We start from the raw sequence: 19,326 nt of genomic DNA, 5'->3' as shown, positions 1-19,326 counted from the left end.
GGGCCTCTGTCATGCCTGTTCAACTATGGTGGTCGTCTGGTCCGCCCTAGTGGGCTTCTGTCCCATCATCTCGGCTGTGGTGGTCCTCTGCTCCACCCTGGTGGGCTTCTGTCCCCTCTTCTCAGCTGTGGTGGTCGTCTGCTCCACCCTGGTGGGCTCCACCTGCTCCGCTCTGGTGGGCTCCCACGCCACCTGCTATGCCTTGGTGGACCCCTGTTCCCGAATTAGGCCCACGGCGGGTCCCTGTTTCCTCTGTCAGGCCAAGGAAGGGCCCTTGTGTTCCATGTCAGGTCCAGGAGGCCTTCCTGATCTCCATGTTAGGCCCAGTTCTGCCTGCTCTGCCCCAGTCCTCGACCACTCCACTTCCTCATGGACCTGGCCCTCCATCCCTCCCCCTGTTCCGACTCCGCTCCACCGCCCTCCTAGATTGTTTTGAGCGTCTGGAAGCCGCTCCTTTGGGGGGGGCGGGGGGCTATGTCACGATCATTAGATGGAGAGCCCATGAGTTTCAGTAGAGGGCACTCCACTCAGGACCTTTCCACCCATCAACCACCAGATGTCACTTGGACACTAGCACCTTTCATACTGTTGCACCACACCCAAACTACATTACCCATAGTCACTGCATCACAATCACCCTGCGACACCTGCACCTCATTTACACACACATGTAAGCAGCACACTCACTCTCACTGCAAAGTCTTGATTTGCTGTGTCTGTCATTTCTGAGCGTTTTCCTTGTGTTTGATCTCTCTGTACCTGACCTTTGGATTGTTTATACCGACTCGGATTCTCTGCTGCCTGCCCCCGACATCTGCTTGTTCCTGTTTTCGATTCTGGTTATCCCTATATACCTGACGCTGTTGCTTATCATTGCCTGTCTGACCATTCTCATTAAAAGTTCTGCACATGGATCCGAACCTCTCTGTCTAATCATTACAGAAACACATTTTAAGGTTGGCTACTTTAACTTATAGAAATAATGTAAGCAATTTAATGCGTTTTGATGAAACTAACAAAATAATTTTTTTTTTTTTTTAAATTAACAATTCATGTACAAAATGGGACGGCAACCTTTATATCAAACACTTTTACATCGTCCACAATTGAGCAACGCGAGAGGAAGGTATTGCCCAAGAGCGCACAAGTGAATGTGAAGAGAATTTTTAGGGGGTAGGAGGATTTTTTTATTCTTAAATTTTCATATGCAATGGAAAAACATGGGATAAACATGAAATAAGTAAATAAAATAAATTGATATACTGTATATCCATTTAGCTTACATGTTAGGTTTACCTCTCTCATTCTGGACACATCCAAATGTTTCCATATTCGTGATGTTGCGTATTTGCAGCTAAACTATTATTTATTAGGTAAAATAGGCTTTGTGGTTCATGTGTGTTTCAGTATCGACGGAGCAAAAATATGCCACAGTAGACCTCTGCTCATCCTGAACTGTGCTGTTTACAATGAATATGTGCGCATGAGGCACTATTGCATAAAACAGCTGAAATATACCATACTAAATTTTTGCTCACACAGTTAAGGCTTAATTGGAGACAGTTTGAAAAATCAAGAACAATAGCAGTCAATAAGAATTATTGATGTTATTGCGGTCTTAACGATTGTCTGTTCTCATTTCGTTCCTCATATGGAACTTGAAGGATTTTATTTATTTATTTTTGCTAAGAGCAAACCAGAATGTAAATATATCTTTTTTTATTCTGTGTGTGTGTGTGTTCCTATATATATATACAGTATATATATATATATATATATATATATATATATATATATATATATATATATATATATATATATTAGATTAGATTAGATTCAACTTTATTGTCACTGCACATGTAGGTACAAGGCAACGAAATGCAGTTAGCATCTAACCAGAAGTGCAATAAGCAGTAAGTACAGAATAAAGGTCTATAATATGTACAATAACTATACAGATATGTATTATGGACATAATTTACAGATATTTAATACTATAAGCACGATATACAGATAGGTGTATTATGAACATACTATACAGATAGGCTATGTAAAGTGTATGTACACTATAGGCAGAACTATGAACATAATTTACAGTATTGCAATGGACAGTAAAGTGCATAGAAAAAAATATTTCAATGTGCAAATGGATTATACAGTGTTCCTAGATGAACAGGCAGTAGTGCAAGTAATAACAAGTTACTTTTTGCTTGTTGTGAGTAAATAAATAAATAAATCAGAGTATTGAAGAGGGGGAGGAGTCTATGTGTGTGGTGTGGGGGGTGTTGAGGGGTGTCAGAGGGCAGAGTTCAGCAAGGAGACAGCTTTAGGGAAAAAGCTGTTCCTGAATCTTGTGGTCCTTGTCCGGAGGCTCCTGAAACGCCTTCCGGAGGGGAGGAAGTTAAACAGTTCGTGGTCAGGGTGAGAGGAGTCCTTGAGAATGCTGCGAGCTCCACGTAGACAGCGTTTCCTCTGGATGTCCTCAAGAGCAGGAAGTGGTGTCCCTGTGATGCGCTGGGCAGTTTTCACCACCCTCTGCAGTGCCTTGCGGTCAGCCACTGAGCAGTTCCCATACCAGACTGTGATGCAACTGGTCAGGATGCTCTCGATCGCACACCGGTAAAAGTTCACCAGGATGGTTGAAGACAGCTGGTTCTTCTTCAATGTCCTGAGGAAGAAAAGGCACTGGTGAGCCTTTTTGACGAGGCTGGAGGTGTGTGTAGTCCAGGACAGGTCCTCCGAGATGGTGGTTCCCAGGAACTTGAAGCTGGAGACACGTTCAACAACCATCCCGTTAATGTGGATGGGGTCATGCGTGCTTCCTTTCTTCTTCCTGAAGTCCACAATGAGCTCCTTGGTCTTATTGGTGTTAAGGAGCAGGTTATTGTCAGCGCACCATGTGGCCAGGTGCTGTACCTCTTCCCTGTAGGCAGTCTCATCGTTGTCACTGATGAGGCCAATCACCGTGGTGTCATCTGCAAACTTAATGATGGAGTTGGATCCATGCACAGGCTTGCAGTCGTGGGTGTAAAGGGAGTAGAGGAATGGGCTCAGCACACAGCCCTGTGGTACGCCAGTGTTAAGTGTGATGGTGGTGGAGTGGTTGTGGCCTGACCGAACATGCTGAGGCCTGTTGGTCAGAAAGTCCATAATCCAGTTGCAGAGGGAGGTGTTAATGTCCAGGTCTCCAAGTTTTGTGGTCAGCTTGGAGGGAATGACGGTGTTAAATGCTGAACTGAAGTCAACAAACAACATCCTAACATACGTGTTGTTATGGTCCAGGTGTGTGAGTGCAGAGTGCAGCACTGTGCATACTGCATCCTCTGTGCTCCTATTTCTGCGGTAGGCAAATTGGTGTGGGTCCATTGTGGGTGGGAGGCAGTCTTTGAGATGTGCTAGGACCAGTCGCTCGAAGCACTTCATAATGATGGGTGTGAGTGCTACGGGGCGATAGTCATTGAGGCACGTTGGGGAGGAATGTTTTGGTACTGGCACAATGGATGTGGACTTACAACATGTAGGCACAGTTGCTTGGATGAGGGACATGTTGAAAATGTCTGTGAAGACCCCTGCAAGCTGCTCTGCACATGCCCTAAGCACACGTCCAGGAATGACATTAGGGCCAGCAGCCTTGCGTGCATTGATCCGGCTCAGTGCAGTGTGGACATCTGTGGAGGTGAGTTTGAGAGGTTGGTGGTCTGAAGAGGCTGAGATTTTGGTGGCCGTCTCCTTGCTGTCGCTGTTGAAGCGAGCATAAAAGTCATTTAGCTTGTTAAGGAAGGAAACGTCCGTGACTGTTGGTGTGGAGTTGCTTGACTTGTAGTCACTGATGATCTGGATGCCCTGCCACATGCGTCGGGGGTCAGAGTTGGAAAAGTGTTCCTCTACCTTCAACTTGTAGCAGTACTTCGCCTTTTTGATGCCCCTTTTCAGGTTAGCCCTGGATTTACTGTAGGCCTGAGCGTCGTCTGACCTGAAAGCGGTGTTGCGGGCTTTCAGCAGAAGTCGCACCTACTTGTTCATCCATGGCTTCTGATTAGGGTATGTTGTTATCTGTTTTTCAGTTGTTACACTGTCAATGGTGGAGTTGATGTGATCCAGTACTGAGGAGGTGTAGATATCAATGTCCGTGTGAGAGCCACAGGCAGCCTGGGAAGCAAACATACTCCAGTCAGTGTGTTGAAACCTGTCTTGAAGTAAAGAGTCTGCTCCAGTTGGCCACACTTTGATGGTCCTCACTGAAGGCTTCACACGGTTGATGAGGGGTGAATACTTAGGGGTGAGAAACAAAGAAAGGTGATCAGACTGTCCGAGGTGGGGGAGGGGGCTCGCGATGTAAGCTCCATTAATGTTTGTATAAACATGATCCAAAGTTTTGTCTCCTCTGGTGTGGCAGGAAACATGCTGGTGAAATTTGGGGAGTACTGTTTTTAATTTGCAGTGATTAAAATCACCCGCGACAATAAAAGCAGCCTCCGGGTGAGCAGTCTGTTGTTTACTAATGGCTGCATGAAGTTCGTTCAAAGCAAGCTTGGCATTAGCATCCGGTGGAATATAGACTGCGGTTATTATGGTGGAAGTGAACTCCCGTGGCAGATAAAAAGGTCTACATTTAATCATGAGAAACTCTAGGTTAGCTGAGCAGTGTCTCCCAACAATGACAGTGTTCGTACACCAAGCTTTGTTGACATAAATGCACAATCCACCACCTCTTGTCTTGCCGGAGTCATCTGCCGTTCTATCTGCCTGGAGCGTGTAGCATCCTGCTAGCTCAATAGCATTGTTGGGTACGTCGCTGTGTAGCCATGTTTCTGTGAAAACCATGACATTGCAGTCCAGAAGTCTCTTACTGTGGGTGATGCGGAGTCGTAACTCATCCATTTTGTTCACCAGTGACCGCACATTAGCGAGGAAAATGCTGGGTAAAGAGAGCCGGAGCGGTGTTAGCTTTAGCTTAGCTCTTAGACCTCTTATATAGATATATATATATTAGGGCTGGGCAAGTTAACGTGATAAAAACGCGTTAACTTGCCCAGCCCTAATATGACGGATGAGCTACAGCAAAACAGAAAATCATGTCCAGAGTCGAATTCCATCTGGTTGGAATGTCTTGTATAAGCGACTCCTTTTTTCTAAGTTCAATTTGTTTTGTTCTAATTCTGCAGCACTCGCTGCACTGTGCTTAAAATGGCCCGCAACCTTTCTGCATTTGGCCAGGACTTTGTCAAACGCGCTGTTGTGCAGAGATACTATGACAGAACGCTGGAGACTGTGCGCGTCGCAGAGGACGTGTTCAAAAGGCAGATGTCTCGCAGCAGCTATCATATTTCTTGCGCTATCTGTGCTAAGTGTGCTGACTTTATTTGAAATGTCCCACTGCTGTGCAACAAGGAATAAAATGTTTAGCGCACGTTTCAGCAAAATGTCTCTCTTTATCATCTCAATACAAATCTACTTATTTGTATTTTTTTGTATTTTTTATTCTTTTATTCTGTGTTTTGTGTTCTGTCGCTGTCATTCTGTTGTACTGCGGAGCTTCTGTCACGAAAACAAATTCCTCGTATGTGTAAGCATATACCTGGCAATAAAGCTCATTCTGATTCTGATTCTGATCTGAAAATGTGAATGACCTTGTGTGTCTTAGCAACTGGCTAGGTGCAGATGAGTAAGTAAATGTAAAGTTGGAAGAATGGATAAATGAAGTTAATTTTGTCCACTCAACCTGCATCACTGAAAGATTATTATTTTTTTTTTTTTGGACTGAGATTCTCAGTCTCTTAAAGGAGATTGATGTTGTTGCTCGGAAGGGGCCAGTTAAAATGTTATGATTGAGGTTCTGGACATAATTTTTATATATTTTGTTTTTACAAACTAAACAAAACTTTAATGTTTTATTTAATAAAACATTATTTTTTTATTTATACGTTAATGTTATATTTAATTTGATTACATTAATGTTTAAGTTAAGATTTACAAGAAATGTTAACTGCTACTAACTTTTAACTGTTGTAAAAAAGCACTTTATTTGTTTAAAGCTTTGACAAACAAAATTGTATTGCACTTTTGTTCATACAGCAGAACTTTTCATTATTGAATTTTGCGCATGCTGCGATTAATCGTGATTAATCGCAGAAAATCATGCGATTAATCGCGATTAAAATATTTAATCGTTGCCCAGCACTAATATATACATATTATATATATATATATATATATATATATATATATATATATATATATATATATATATATACCTAGTGATGACAATAGCATGCAGTAAGACTTTCTTTTACATTTTTACTATAGCCTAAGACTATCTCACTTTTTTTAATTAACTCTTACATTAAATTTTATAATGGTTTTTAAGGATGTTAAAATTTTATAATATAATGCTATTGATGTTTTATGTGTCCTTTCATCTTAGTTTATAAACCGTCATTTTATTATTACAGTCAGTTCAAAATTCGTCCCTTTGCGTCACATGGCGGTAGTTAAGCGAATTATTTTAACATGCAACTACAATCAGTTAATGACGCTGCACTAAAGCCCATTTAGCTTTTCAACCTACTGTATTTCCTTAGAAATAAATGCAACAAACTCAGAATCTGAGAGTAGTAGTGTATTAACCCTTGTGCATTGTTCAAATACACTACACTTTCGTTATGTTCGGGATGAAAACATCCACTCAATTAAACTGCTGTAAAAATGTGTCTGAGTCATATTTTTTCTCAAAAATTGTTTTTTGCATAAATCTGTTAATCAACTTCAGTCCTGATCAAAACTTCCAAATCTTTTTTAAAAATCCAAGTTAAAATCCATTTTAACTCTTTAATTGCCAAGTTCATAAATGATGTCACTGATTTGGGGGAAAAACACACACAATTACTTATTTTCAATATAAAAGTAATTGTGGCTGGATTTTTTTTTTTTTTACTTTCTATTAGAGTCTTGGGCATGTCAAATATTAGTAGCAACATTGGCTTTGATGCATTTTTAGTTTTTGTGCAGCATTAGATTTAAATTTTTTCCCCCTCAGTTACTGTTCGTGGCTGTTTTTGCCCCATTGACTTCCATTATAACAACATTTTTCTATTGCAAAGCCATGACACCATATAATCATGCATTCTTGATTGTTTGTGGTTGAGGTCAAATTTGTTATTTTTACAGTTTATCACTAAGTGGGACCATTAACCCTTTAGATAGGCCTGTGCAAAAAAAGGCTTCACTTCACCAACTCTCCACTCATTCTACTCGGACCATGCATTCAATTGGCTTTGACGGACATCAGTTCTTGGCAATTCCTCATTTGCCCTCTCACGTCTGGCTGGTTCGAAATTACACGGCTGCGGGCCATCATACATGTTGGCTTTTGCCACCTCTTCTTCATCCCAGTCAGTCTCTATAGTTCTGATGCTGCGCTCCAGGCAGGTTTTTGAGCTCGTAATCACTATTTCATACCACGACTAACGACTTTGTACCATTCCAAGCAAGTTACGGCAAACTTTCTGAGCGCAAGGAATTGTAGCTAGATTATTTTATTGCAATGTTACATTGACCTAAAATAGTTTTTTCAATGTGTACCACTTGCATAAACACTGCATCCGTAGGCAGTATTATCCGTAGGGGCTGTCGTTGTTTCACGTCCTGTGTGACGTCAGAACTCGGAGTACATCGATCTAGTACTAGTTCATTGAAAGTGGTGGTTAACCTGCAACATGGCCTTTAAATCATAAATCTGAAAAAAAAAAATGTTTAGGCCATATGCTATCGCCCAGCACTAAAAGCAATACGTGATGACATTTTATTTATCAATCCATTCTTTAGAGATTCAAAGATTTAGCAAAATCGTGCAGGATTAATTTATTTGTTTCTTGTTTTAGGCTAATTATCCCTAAACAATGGGAACGAAATTATGCAGTGCCTCACATTTCACTAAACATGCAACAATTTCTTAATCAGTGTACAGACAAATGTCTTTTTTCCCAATAAATTATCTGTCAAAACTTTCTGTACGACTTTATTCAGCATTGTCTTCTCTTCCATGTCTGTTGTGAGAGAGCTCAAAACGAAGCAGTTTTTGATATCCGGTTCGCGAACAAATTATTCGATTTAACCGGATCTTTTTGAACTAGTTCACCAAATCGATCTGAATCGTTTTAAACTGTTCGCGTCTCCAATACGCATTAATCCACAAATGACTTAAACTGTTAACTTTTTTAAACTCCCTCTGAGTTAAAACAAACCAATATTCCGAAGTAATTCATTTACTCAAACAGTACACTGACTGAACTGCTGTGAAGAGAGAACTGAAAATGAACACCAAGCCAAGCCAGATAATGAACAAAAGATTGACTCTTTCACGAGTCAAGAACTGGTTGCATCGGTTTTCGGATCACCAGTAGTTATTTCAGACTGTTCGATTCAATAAACTGGTTGAAGAAAACGGTTCATTGTTTCTTTTGCGCTTAACGTAATGACGTCATTGGCGATGATTGCCCTTGATTCAAGCCTTCAGTTTACCCGCGCTCATAACATTAGCACAGAATAAGTTCAGAATCAGTCACCAAAAGAATCAGTTCAGTTCAGACACTCTGTGTGTCAGTCTGCTTCACACTGAATCACAAATGCGCAGTATCATCAGCTCCTCGGTTGACGAATCGGACGCGTCTGACAGAAATGGTTCTTGACTCGAGAACAAGTCAGTCTTTTGTTCGTTATCTGGCTCTGCTCTGTGTTCATCTTTTATTTTATTCCACCAACACTCCACTCGGGGTTCAACCTTCCCGGCACGTCTGAGACAGAGACATGCTGCCGATCAGAGTATGAGTAGAGCAGAGTGATTCTGACTGGAGCGAGGAGAGTATATTAAGTCTGGGCATTGTGGTTTTCACTCACTCCAAGCGCACTCCATCATGAGTACAATTCATGCCAACAGCCCATAATATAACTGCATATTCAGCAAGAATTCATGTCAAACATATTTAGCTATGTAGCTTGATCAGAAGGTTACAATGACTGCAATACTCGAGCGGGATGTTACAGGCTATAAGAGTTTGTCTGTTTCTTTTACTGATTATTTTCAGGATAAGGCATGAGTTAAACATATACAGCACATTCGCACACAATCGCTTTAGCAATAATGCATTCAAACGAATGTAATCTTACAGTGCTACTGCATTATCTGATTTTGAAATCTTGAAGAACTTCATCAATCTGTTTAGATAAAATAACTGACAAAATGTACTGTTACTGTTACCAAAGTGTCATCTGTGAATATTGCATATTAAATATTTTAAATATTTAAACTAGTGTTTTTCTTTCATTTTCCGTGACTGAAGCAGTCAAATGTAACACATCAGTGAGGCAAAACTGACGTCTATTTGCGAAAATGTGCTTTGATGCGCTTGTTTGATAACTTGTGGTTAAAAGCGCCACTCAGCGGTCAAAAGCTGTAAATGCACTTTACAGACAGCGCGGCGTCTGTAAAGGGGCGTTTTGGATGTCTACCTACTGTATCTTTTCACTCTGAGGCAAAATGAAGAACTCATACACAAATATTATAAAAGGTGAAAACATTGTTCACTGATGCTCCAGAAGGAAACACAATGCATTAAAAGTTGGAGGTGTACAATTTGAACAGTATGATAAGTCAATTTTTATGTTTTGTTTAAAGATCATATCTGTTAATATAGTACTGTCCTTCAGAAACTTTAATACTGCTTTAATACTGATTTTCAGAAATTCAATTCCCTGATCATCCAATTCAAGTACTTCACACCCTGTGTCTCTTAATAAATTCAAAGGGTTTATATTTTCACAGTCCTTCAGGTGAATGGTTGGGTCTGGGAACAGAGGATCTTGTAAAAGTATAATAAAACACACTTTCTATAAATACATTGTAAAGTTTTCAATGTTTAAACACAGGATAATACAAATATAATGAAAACAGGCAGTTATTTTGTTAGCTGAACTATACAGCAATTCACAAGTCCCATATGTATATATAATATACAAACTAAGCGTATTTGGCCTGCTGTCATTTGAGAATGGAGGTAAGGAAAGCGGGTGATGTATAGACTTTATCTGATGCTAATTGTTTGGATTATCTTAAAATTTTTCTCCTAAACTTTGATAAATAAACTTTATTAAATTTTTGAATAAACAAAAAAAAACAAAGCTAGTCAAAGTGATTTAGTAACTGAATAAAAGGTATTCAAAAACTGTGTTCAAGTTACCTGATTGATGACCAGCATTTCAGGTCATCAACATTTGCTGTCTGAGCTAAAAACTTTAAATATATATTCACATTAAAACATATACATGAAATCACATCATAAAACAAAATGCATTCTAGATTTTTTTAAATTAAAATAAAAACACTGACATAAAACAAATTTGCATTGCACTTTGAATATTATGATATAATAACAAATTAAAATACACCATTTCTCTTCCAAGACAGTCTCCGGTGGATCTGAAGTCAGCTGCAGTGTTTGGACACTCTGAAATCAGATGAGCAGAATGTGTCAATGGGGAATATGTTACCAACAAAAGCACGCTAGTTAATAAACATTTGTTTGGTACTGAAAGCTAATTTTTTAAAATGTAACGCTATGTAGCATATGCCAACTAAGTTAGCACTTAAATAAAATATCTAGACTAATTTTACAACATAAACCCACTCAAATACATCCATCACAACACTTAACATTAAGCTTAAATATCTTAAAGGTAAATAATGGGTAAATAGCTTATTTTAACAGAATATCAGCTGAGGAGCATAACAACATACACAGATGGGGGCAGCTGTGGCCTAATGGTTAGAGAGCCAGACTAGTTACCAGAAGGTCACTGGTTTGAGTCTCGGTGCTGGCAGGAGTTGTAGGTGGGAGGGAGTGAATGAACAGCGCTCTCTTCCACCCTCAATACCCATGGCTGAAGTGCCCTTGAGCAAGGCACTGAACCCCCAGTTGCTGGATATATAGCTGCCCAATGTTCTGGTTGTGTGTTCATGGTGTGTTCACTACTCATTGCTGTGTGTGTGCGCGCACTTGGATAGGTTAAATGCAGAGCACCAATTCCAAGTATGGGTTACCATACTTGGCAAATGTTATGACTTTCACTTTAAAAAAAAGACAGCAACATAATATTGCTAAGCTGCATCCTATCTTCTGCTGCACCTCTGTCATTTTCTGTGGGTCTCTGGAATTGTCAGTAAGCTGACAACAAACTTAATTTTGGCCTTTGCTTCTCAGGCTACTCTTTAATATCTTGGACTTAACTGAGACCTGTATTCGTTGAGAAGACTCCACAAGGAGATTAGACAATTAGAAGGGTACTGGTCTTCTAATTTCTAATAATTGGAGATACTGAACCCACTCTTCCCTATGCAATAAAAATTATTTTGAGTTTCATGCTATTATGATTTAGAGAACCTTATATTGTTAAAACAGGATTGAAACCATTTGAGAGCATTACCCTAAATGCCTACCTAGTGCTCCAAACGAGAAATCAAAACGAGTGGTCAATTGTTAAAAAAAAAAAAAACGCCTTCAGAACACCTCAGATCTAGCATGAAGAGTGAGTAAAATATAATTCAAAACTTTAACCAGTGCGCTTTCTATACAATGGTTTTTCCTAAAAGCCGATTGGAACACTTCGAAAATATTGTTATTAAACAGAGAGCTCTGTAGTTGGTGAAACAATTTTATCTAAAATTTTAGACATAAAAGGGAGATTTGAGACTGGCTTAAAATTAGTCAGCACTGTCGTATCTAAATTAGGCTTTTTAAGAAATGTACAATGACATGCTTCATGTCATCTGGAACCATTGCCATTTCAAGGCAGCACTTGGTTGGTGTTGCTTAGCTTTTTTAGGAGCCAGAGAGTTTAAAATATTAGCAGAGATAATATTAAAATAATTAAAATAGTTTGTATTACTTAAATCATTCAAAAAGTGAAACTTGTATATTATATTCATTCATTACACACAGACTGATATATTTCATATGTTTATTTCTTTTAATTTTGATGATTAAAACTGACAACTAAGGAAAATCCCAAATTCAGTATCTCAGAAAATTTGAATATAACTTAAGACCAATATAAAGAAAGGATTTTTAGAAATCTTGGCCAACTAAAAAGTATGAACATGAAAAGTATGAGCATGTACAGCACTCAATACTTAGTTGGGGCTCCTTTTGCCTGAATTACTGCAGCAATGCAGCGTGGCATGGAGTCGATCAGTCTGTGGCACTGCTCAGGTGTTATGAGAGCCCAGGCCTTCAGCTCTTCTGCATTCTTGGGTCTGCATTCTTCTGCAGTCATAAACATCAAAATTAAAAGAAATAAATAGGGGTGCTCCGATCACGGTCGGCCGATCGTTATGCGCATTTCGTCAGTAAAGCCGGTTATCTAATCAGCGGTTAATTCCATCAGGTGCGTGATTTCACATAGAGCAGCTGTTACTACACAGAACCGTTGTTAATAGAGAAGATGCGCAAATCCACTTCATTTCCAGCGTTTTTTGGCGCATCTTCTCAGTTAACAACGGCTCTGTGTAGTAACAGCTGCTCTATGTGAAATCACGCACCTGATGGAATTAACTGCTGATTAGATAACCGGCTTTACTGACGAAATGCGCATTAACGATCGGCCGATCGTGATCGGAGCACCTCTAGAAATAAACATTTGAAATGTATCCATCTGTTTGTAATGAATAAATATACAAGTTTAACTTTTTGAATGGAATTAGTTAAATCAACTTTTTGACAATATTCTAATTATATGACAAGCACCTGTATATTTTATTCACAATAGAATAGATAACATATTAAATGTTGAAAGTGAGACATTTTGAAATGCCATGCCAAATATTAGCTCATGAGAGCTACACATTCCAAAAAAGTTGGGACAAGTAGCAATAAGAGGCCGGAAAAGTTAAATGTACATATAAGGAACAGCTGGAGGACCAATTTGCAACTTATTAGGTCAACTGGCAAACAGGATTGGGGAATAAAAAGAGCCTCTCAGAGTGGCAGTGTCTCTCAGAAGTCAAGATGGGCAGAGGATCACCAATTCCCCCAATGCTGCGGCGAAAAATAGTGGAGCAATATCAGAAAGGAGTTTCTCAGAGAAAAATCGCAAAGACTTTGAAGTTATAAATCTGGAACAATCTCTGTGTGTAAGGGTCAAGACTGGAAAACCATACTGGATGCCCATGATCTTCTGGCCCCTTAGATGGCAATGCATCACATGCAGGAATACTACTGTAATGGAAATCACATTTAGATTATGAAAAAAAGCTAAACTCTGCAGTGCATTGGACCTCCAGGGCAAGATTTGAGGACGGAGGGTATAGTCCAGTGATCCTCAAATCTGGCTCGCGCTATACAGTTTCCTGCAGAGTTTAGCTCCGACTCTAATTAAACACACCTGCCTGTGATTTTCTAATGATCCTGAAGACACTGATTAGCATCAACTCATGCGTGTTTGATTAGGGTTAGAGCTAAACTTTGCAGGAAAGTGGATCCCGCTAGCCAGATTTGAGGATCACTGGTATAGTCCATTTATGTATTAACTAAAGTTTATAAACTATTAATTAAATTTTACAATTTCAAAATGAAAAACAAGTGCTTTGTTAATTAATTTGTATAATTATTATAAAATGTTAGAAAATAAAGTCTAATTAAACAGTAATTATTAACAAAAAATATATAGCTGTGTGTTTTGTACTTTACACAGGCTATGTGGATGTAATCTCACTTCTCAGTCCTGTGAAAGTTTGTCTTCAGCTCTACAATCCTCAAATTCCCATCTAAATGTGCTGGACCTGAGTAACAATGACCTCCAGGATTCTGGAGTGAAACTGCTTTCTGAAGGTCTGAAGAGTCCAAACACTAAGCTGGAGATATTGAGGTTTGAGTTTCAAATACGTATTTTGCAAGATTTTTTTTTTAAACAGTTGAAATGTATTCTTTACATATTTATTGTGTTCTCCTTGTTCAGATTTCCGATATGTAATCTTACTGCTCAGTCTTGTGAGAGTGTGTCATCAGTTTTACAATCCTCAAACTCTGTCCTGAGAGAGTTGGATCTGAGTAACAATGATCTGCAGGATTCAGGGGTGAAGCTTATTTCTGATGGTCTGAAGAGTCCGAACTGTCAGCTGGAGATACTGAGGTAAATGGGTTTCCATAAAGTAATTAACAAAATGCTACCACAATAAATGGATTTTGTAGTTTTTTCCCAAAATATGTTGGGAAATCCATTTGCAGGCATATTTTTTTCATATTTATACAGATATTTGTAGATGTGGATTGCTCCACGAATGAAATGGCCTGAGACAATTACTAAACAAACTGCAAAACTGCTGCATTTTCAAAGACAACTTCTGACACCTCTGCAAAGGTAGCAGCATAGAACCCAACAGCCATGTGCAGGTCACCCTTAATTACGGCAATGATGGTGAGGAAGCAAGTGCAAGTTAATGATAATACATTTATTAGGGGAGTCAAGTGAACAGAGATGAACAGCAGGGACAACAAGTATGTAGAGAGTTGATATCACAGTAATCCAGGAAGTGACGATGAGGTGAGGAAGCAGGAGAGCGTGACACAGGAACTGAGATGAGCGATCCGATGTGGAATGGACCGGGTTACAGTGGTGAGAAAATCCAATAAAGAGACAAACGGAAGAAAACAGGAACGAGAAACCAGGCATACAACAGGATGCTTCAAACAATGATCTGACAAAAAAAAGACAAAAGAACGGGCAATAAGTAGGGAGCAGGTAATGAGTGGCAGCTGTGGCAACAATTAACGGAGACGCCCACATGAAATGATCAGTGCTGACGAGAGACACACAAAACTCAACCCACATAGTGCTAAGCAGAGATGACGGTTTTACCAACCATGACAGCCCTAGCATCTTGGCTAGGGTCTGATATTAACATGGCTCTGGCAAGTATATGAAATATGGTGTTACTTCCAAAATGGCCGATAAGTTTGCTGTAAAAGCTGTTCCACATTAACTAATCTCTCCAACAGTGTTATGGGGTCACTTATAACACAGTTTGGGAAAATAAAAATGAACCAAACATTTTGATAAATTTGTATTGAGAATTATTTCTAAATATGTTGAAGCATCAAGAACCATTGGCTTTATAAAATATACATTTTATATTATTATATACATTATGAAAAATAAAAGAAACAAAGAAAAAGGCGATCGCTATAAGTTCAGCCTCCATCAGCTGACAGGTGCGTCAGAGCGCGTCACGAGGGAGCACCAAAATTCAAATATACTAGATTTCGCCTATCTTTCATGATAGTGGTGGATCGTCTCATTCTGTTTGTGACACTGTACGCTGCAAAACCAAGCCGTTTTTTTACTTCAAAGATGCAGTTTCTGACCGTGAGTTATTCCATAACGGACACACACATTTCTGTCGCTGGAGAACTGAAACATAAACAAAGGAATTATGATCCATATTACAACTTTATTGCTTCGTTGGACTAAACATGCTTCATGAGATGTCGTTCAGTGGACCCTTACCTTTCTAACTAAACCGGGATTTACAGCTGTGGATGTGTTTATGACACGTTATTATGATGGATCTGGTATGTACAGCGTTTCTAATGTTCACGTTTTTTATGTGTTTTATTTTTTATGTGGACATGCAATGGGAACATAAACTGCTTTACCGGTTGATATATGTAACAGACACAGGGTTGTCCATACGGATCAGAACCTACTTCCCCTAAAGGCACCCTCTTTGAGGTGGCTTAGGGCAAGGTGTACTGCCAGCAACTCGAGTCAATTGATATGCCAACGCAGTTGGGGACCGAACCATACCCCTGACACTGCATGCCCACTGTACTTGGGTTCCCCAACTGGTGGCTGAGGCATCTGTAAAAATCACATCACCCATGGAAACCTGTTCCAGGGGCACACCTCTTAAAAGGAATGAGGGATCTGTCCAATGGATGAAGATTCTGCGACAGATTAGTGTAATCTGGATTTGGTATCGCATCGCATAGACTGTACCGCAAAGCTGAAGCAGTCTCATACGGAGCAGACTGAGCGAACTACTGCAGCAGCTGCAGCCATATGTCCCAGAAGCCTCTGAAAGAATTTCAGTGGGACCACTATCCTGCCTGATAAAGTCTTGAGGCAGTTCAGCACCAACTCGGCATGTTCCTGGGTGAGGTCTGTCTGACCAAATCCTATGCCAAGAGATCCTCTGCATTGGCACAAGCTTGCTCTTTTCCCAGCTGAGCCAAAGACCCAACTGGCTAAGGTGTCTGAGCACCAAGTCGCTGAGTGTGCACTGCTAATTGCGAGAATCTGTGAGTTTAAGCTAGTAATCGTACCCTCAAAAGAACAAGGATTGTCTCCGTGACTTTGGTGAAGACACAAGGCGATAGGGAGGACGCAGGGCAAACCAAATCACATAGTTGAGTCTGATTGAGCAGGAGCCACCGAGACAGACTGGGGAGTACTAACCAGGCTCTGAGAGACCGTGCCAGTAGAACCAACTGACATACCAATGGTGGGGCAGCGTGATTGAACACAGAGACCGGGCCTGTGATGGCAGATGGCGGAGTCTGGGCATGAAGTGTAACACTCACCTGATTCCTCCTCATGTGGGAAAAAGCATTAGGGCCTGGATTGAGGCTTTTGACAGCCCAGTGTCTGACTAAGTGAAGTGGGGACTTTGTGACGTCGAGAGTGACCAACTGAAAGGGAACTCTTTTTCAGCCCTTTCTTGTTCATATCACAACTTCATAAGACCTCAGACCCCAGCTTTTTGTGCAACAGTGCAATGCTGGAGTCTGACCTTCAAGAAAATTTGGAAGATGAAGTGGACAGGGAAGGGGGTGAGGAACAGCTTTATCTAGAGCTTTAAATATAAATCCTGTATGTTCTTTGCGTCACTGTGTGAATGAAAGGTGCAGACACATGGTTTTGTTTATTGCACATATACTGAAACACGCATGATGTTCACTGTGTTTTCAGCCTATGTGACATGAACATGAACACGACCCCTAGAACTGCTCTGAGAGTCACTTCATGAGCGTTGGACTGTTACTTTAAAGAAAAACTGTCATCATATCATATACAAATGGAATTTATTTACCAGAAAAAAATGTAAATACAGAAGTATTAAAAAAAAAAAAAAGAAAAATAACAATTTCAACTTTAAAGTTAATTAGAGATGAGTTCAATTATAAAAATTAAATGAAACCATTAAAATTAAATCCACAAAATTAGTGGCCAACAAAATTTGGTAAAAGAAAAATAATACTGAAGTTGAGACAAAATATAACATTTAAGGCCTTAAAATATTTTTTTTGTGGATTTTATTATTTTTTTTATATAAATTGTTGTTAAATTGTGTAAGATACATGATTTCAGTTAATTAGAAATTATTATTTATTAATATATATTTTTAAATTTAACTATTAAAATGGAGTCTAGATAAAAAAATAAAAAAAAACAGGAAAATTAATTAAATGGGCCCCAAGAAAGGTTCCTTTAGGAGGGTCTAAAATCACAGAAGAACTGTTCTGAGAGCATTTGAAGAGCTTAAACGAACTAGGTGTGAAAATACCCTATTAGAAGTTGAGTAAATATGCCACTCTCACAAGTAGAATTAAGCACAAAAATTACATCAAATCATTGTCCAGAAATGTAAAATATTAATATTAAATATGGTCATTTGCAACCAGAAGGGATGATTGAACAATCATCAGTAAAATCAGATTAGTCAAATGACTGAGAAATAATGGTGAGGTCTGAGGATGTCCTCATTTGAGCACATTAGTATGAATGAGGCTTGTGTGAATAGCATGTTTCTATGCTTCTACCTCTTCAGCACATCGCTCAGTCATCTTTAAAATGAAATAAACAGATTTTCAGTACACAAACAAGCTAATTGTCTATATTCATTAAGTCTGTTCTGTCTCTGTGAATATTACATATTTAACCTCACTGACAAGATCAGACAGCAAACAGCAAATGTGCACAATACTTTTTATTGAATAATCAGTTCAATACAAAAAGGATACAATGTAATAATATACAAAACAAACAAGCTAATGTGATGTGGACTGCTGCTGAAGTTTTTTTTTTTTAGGTTGTCTGGCTGTATGGTGACAAAGGAAGGCTGTTGTTATGTGTCTTCAGCTCTGACTTCACATCCCTCATGCTTGAGAGAGCTGGATCTAAGCTATAATCACCCTGGAGATTCAGGAGTCAAGCTGCTCTCTGATAAACTGAAGGATCCAAATTGCTCACTGGGCAAATTCAAGTATGTTAAGCAGGAAGAGGTGTTAAGATTTATTGTTTAAACTTTTCAGTGTCTCTGGTATTTCTATATGAGTCTCTGGGGCAGCTGTAGCCCAGTGTTAATTTCGTCAATGAAGACAAGGACAAAAAATATTCGCCAAAGAACACTTTTATGTGACTAAGACGAGATGTGACTAGCTAAAACTAATATCTGATGATAAAAACTGACTATTTATGCCGCATCTTTGTTAACATGACAAGAAGGGACTATAATGTTATTACATGTTTATACATCCTATAGGCTACTGTCTTGTCCTTCAAAATGTGCATCCCTGTCATTGGATTGCAATCGCATTAAAGGTGTTCACATATCTAGTCAAGGCAGCTGCAGTGGATGGATAGACTACCAAATCGCAAACAAACGATCTGAAATGATGGCCTCATCACCCAAAGTGGTAGGGATAAGGTGACCAGACATCCCGTATTTCCTGGGAGTCATAATTCGTTGTCGATTTGTTTAATGTTAGTGAAGGTGGGATAGAAGAAATCACACTGATAGAAGTGCTCACTCTCACGCGCGCTCCACTACTTCACTTCTCACATACAGTGCACGATCAGTTCTCAGTGCTCAAATACACCAAAAGCATCCGAAAAATCTGTCATGTGTAGAATATCTCACGTAAATACAGTCAGTTATGGATTAAATGAATGTTTAAATGTTTCCAGGTGGGTGGAAACTGAATGTGTGCCAGTATTACATGCATGCCTTCCTTCTTAAAAGGACAGCATTCCTAATTAAGTCCATATCCTTGTCATTAATGTTAACCAACAAAAGATGTTAAATAAATGTACAAATGTTAAGTAAACACTGTCATTTGTATCTCTTTAGTATGTCTTATTGCACTCTTTCAAAATGTGTAATTATATTTATTATCTATAGATGAACAACTATACTTTTTGCTCCATTTTCACGGATAGTTCACCCAAAAATTTAAAAATTTCATAATTTATTCCAGTTTTTCCAAATTCAGTCCT

General features: G+C 39.2%; 1 protein-coding gene across 1 annotated transcript in view; it reads left to right on the top strand.

The window, feature by feature from the left end:
• Positions 1–19,326, top strand: part of LOC113073182 (NACHT, LRR and PYD domains-containing protein 3-like) — a 71,364-nt gene that overhangs the window by 36,920 nt on the left and 15,118 nt on the right. Inside the window, exons 6-8 of the mRNA XM_026246060.1 lie at positions 13,744–13,917; positions 14,008–14,181; positions 18,140–18,313. Coding sequence (XP_026101845.1) covers positions 13,744–13,917; positions 14,008–14,181; positions 18,140–18,313 — 522 coding nt within the window. The remainder of the gene's footprint in view (positions 1–13,743; positions 13,918–14,007; positions 14,182–18,139; positions 18,314–19,326) is intronic.

This window comes from Carassius auratus, unplaced genomic scaffold, assembly GCF_003368295.1.
Source record: "Carassius auratus strain Wakin unplaced genomic scaffold, ASM336829v1 scaf_tig00011564, whole genome shotgun sequence".
Taxonomy (NCBI): domain Eukaryota; kingdom Metazoa; phylum Chordata; class Actinopteri; order Cypriniformes; family Cyprinidae; genus Carassius; species Carassius auratus.
This window is presented reverse-complemented; position numbering and strand designations above follow the sequence as displayed.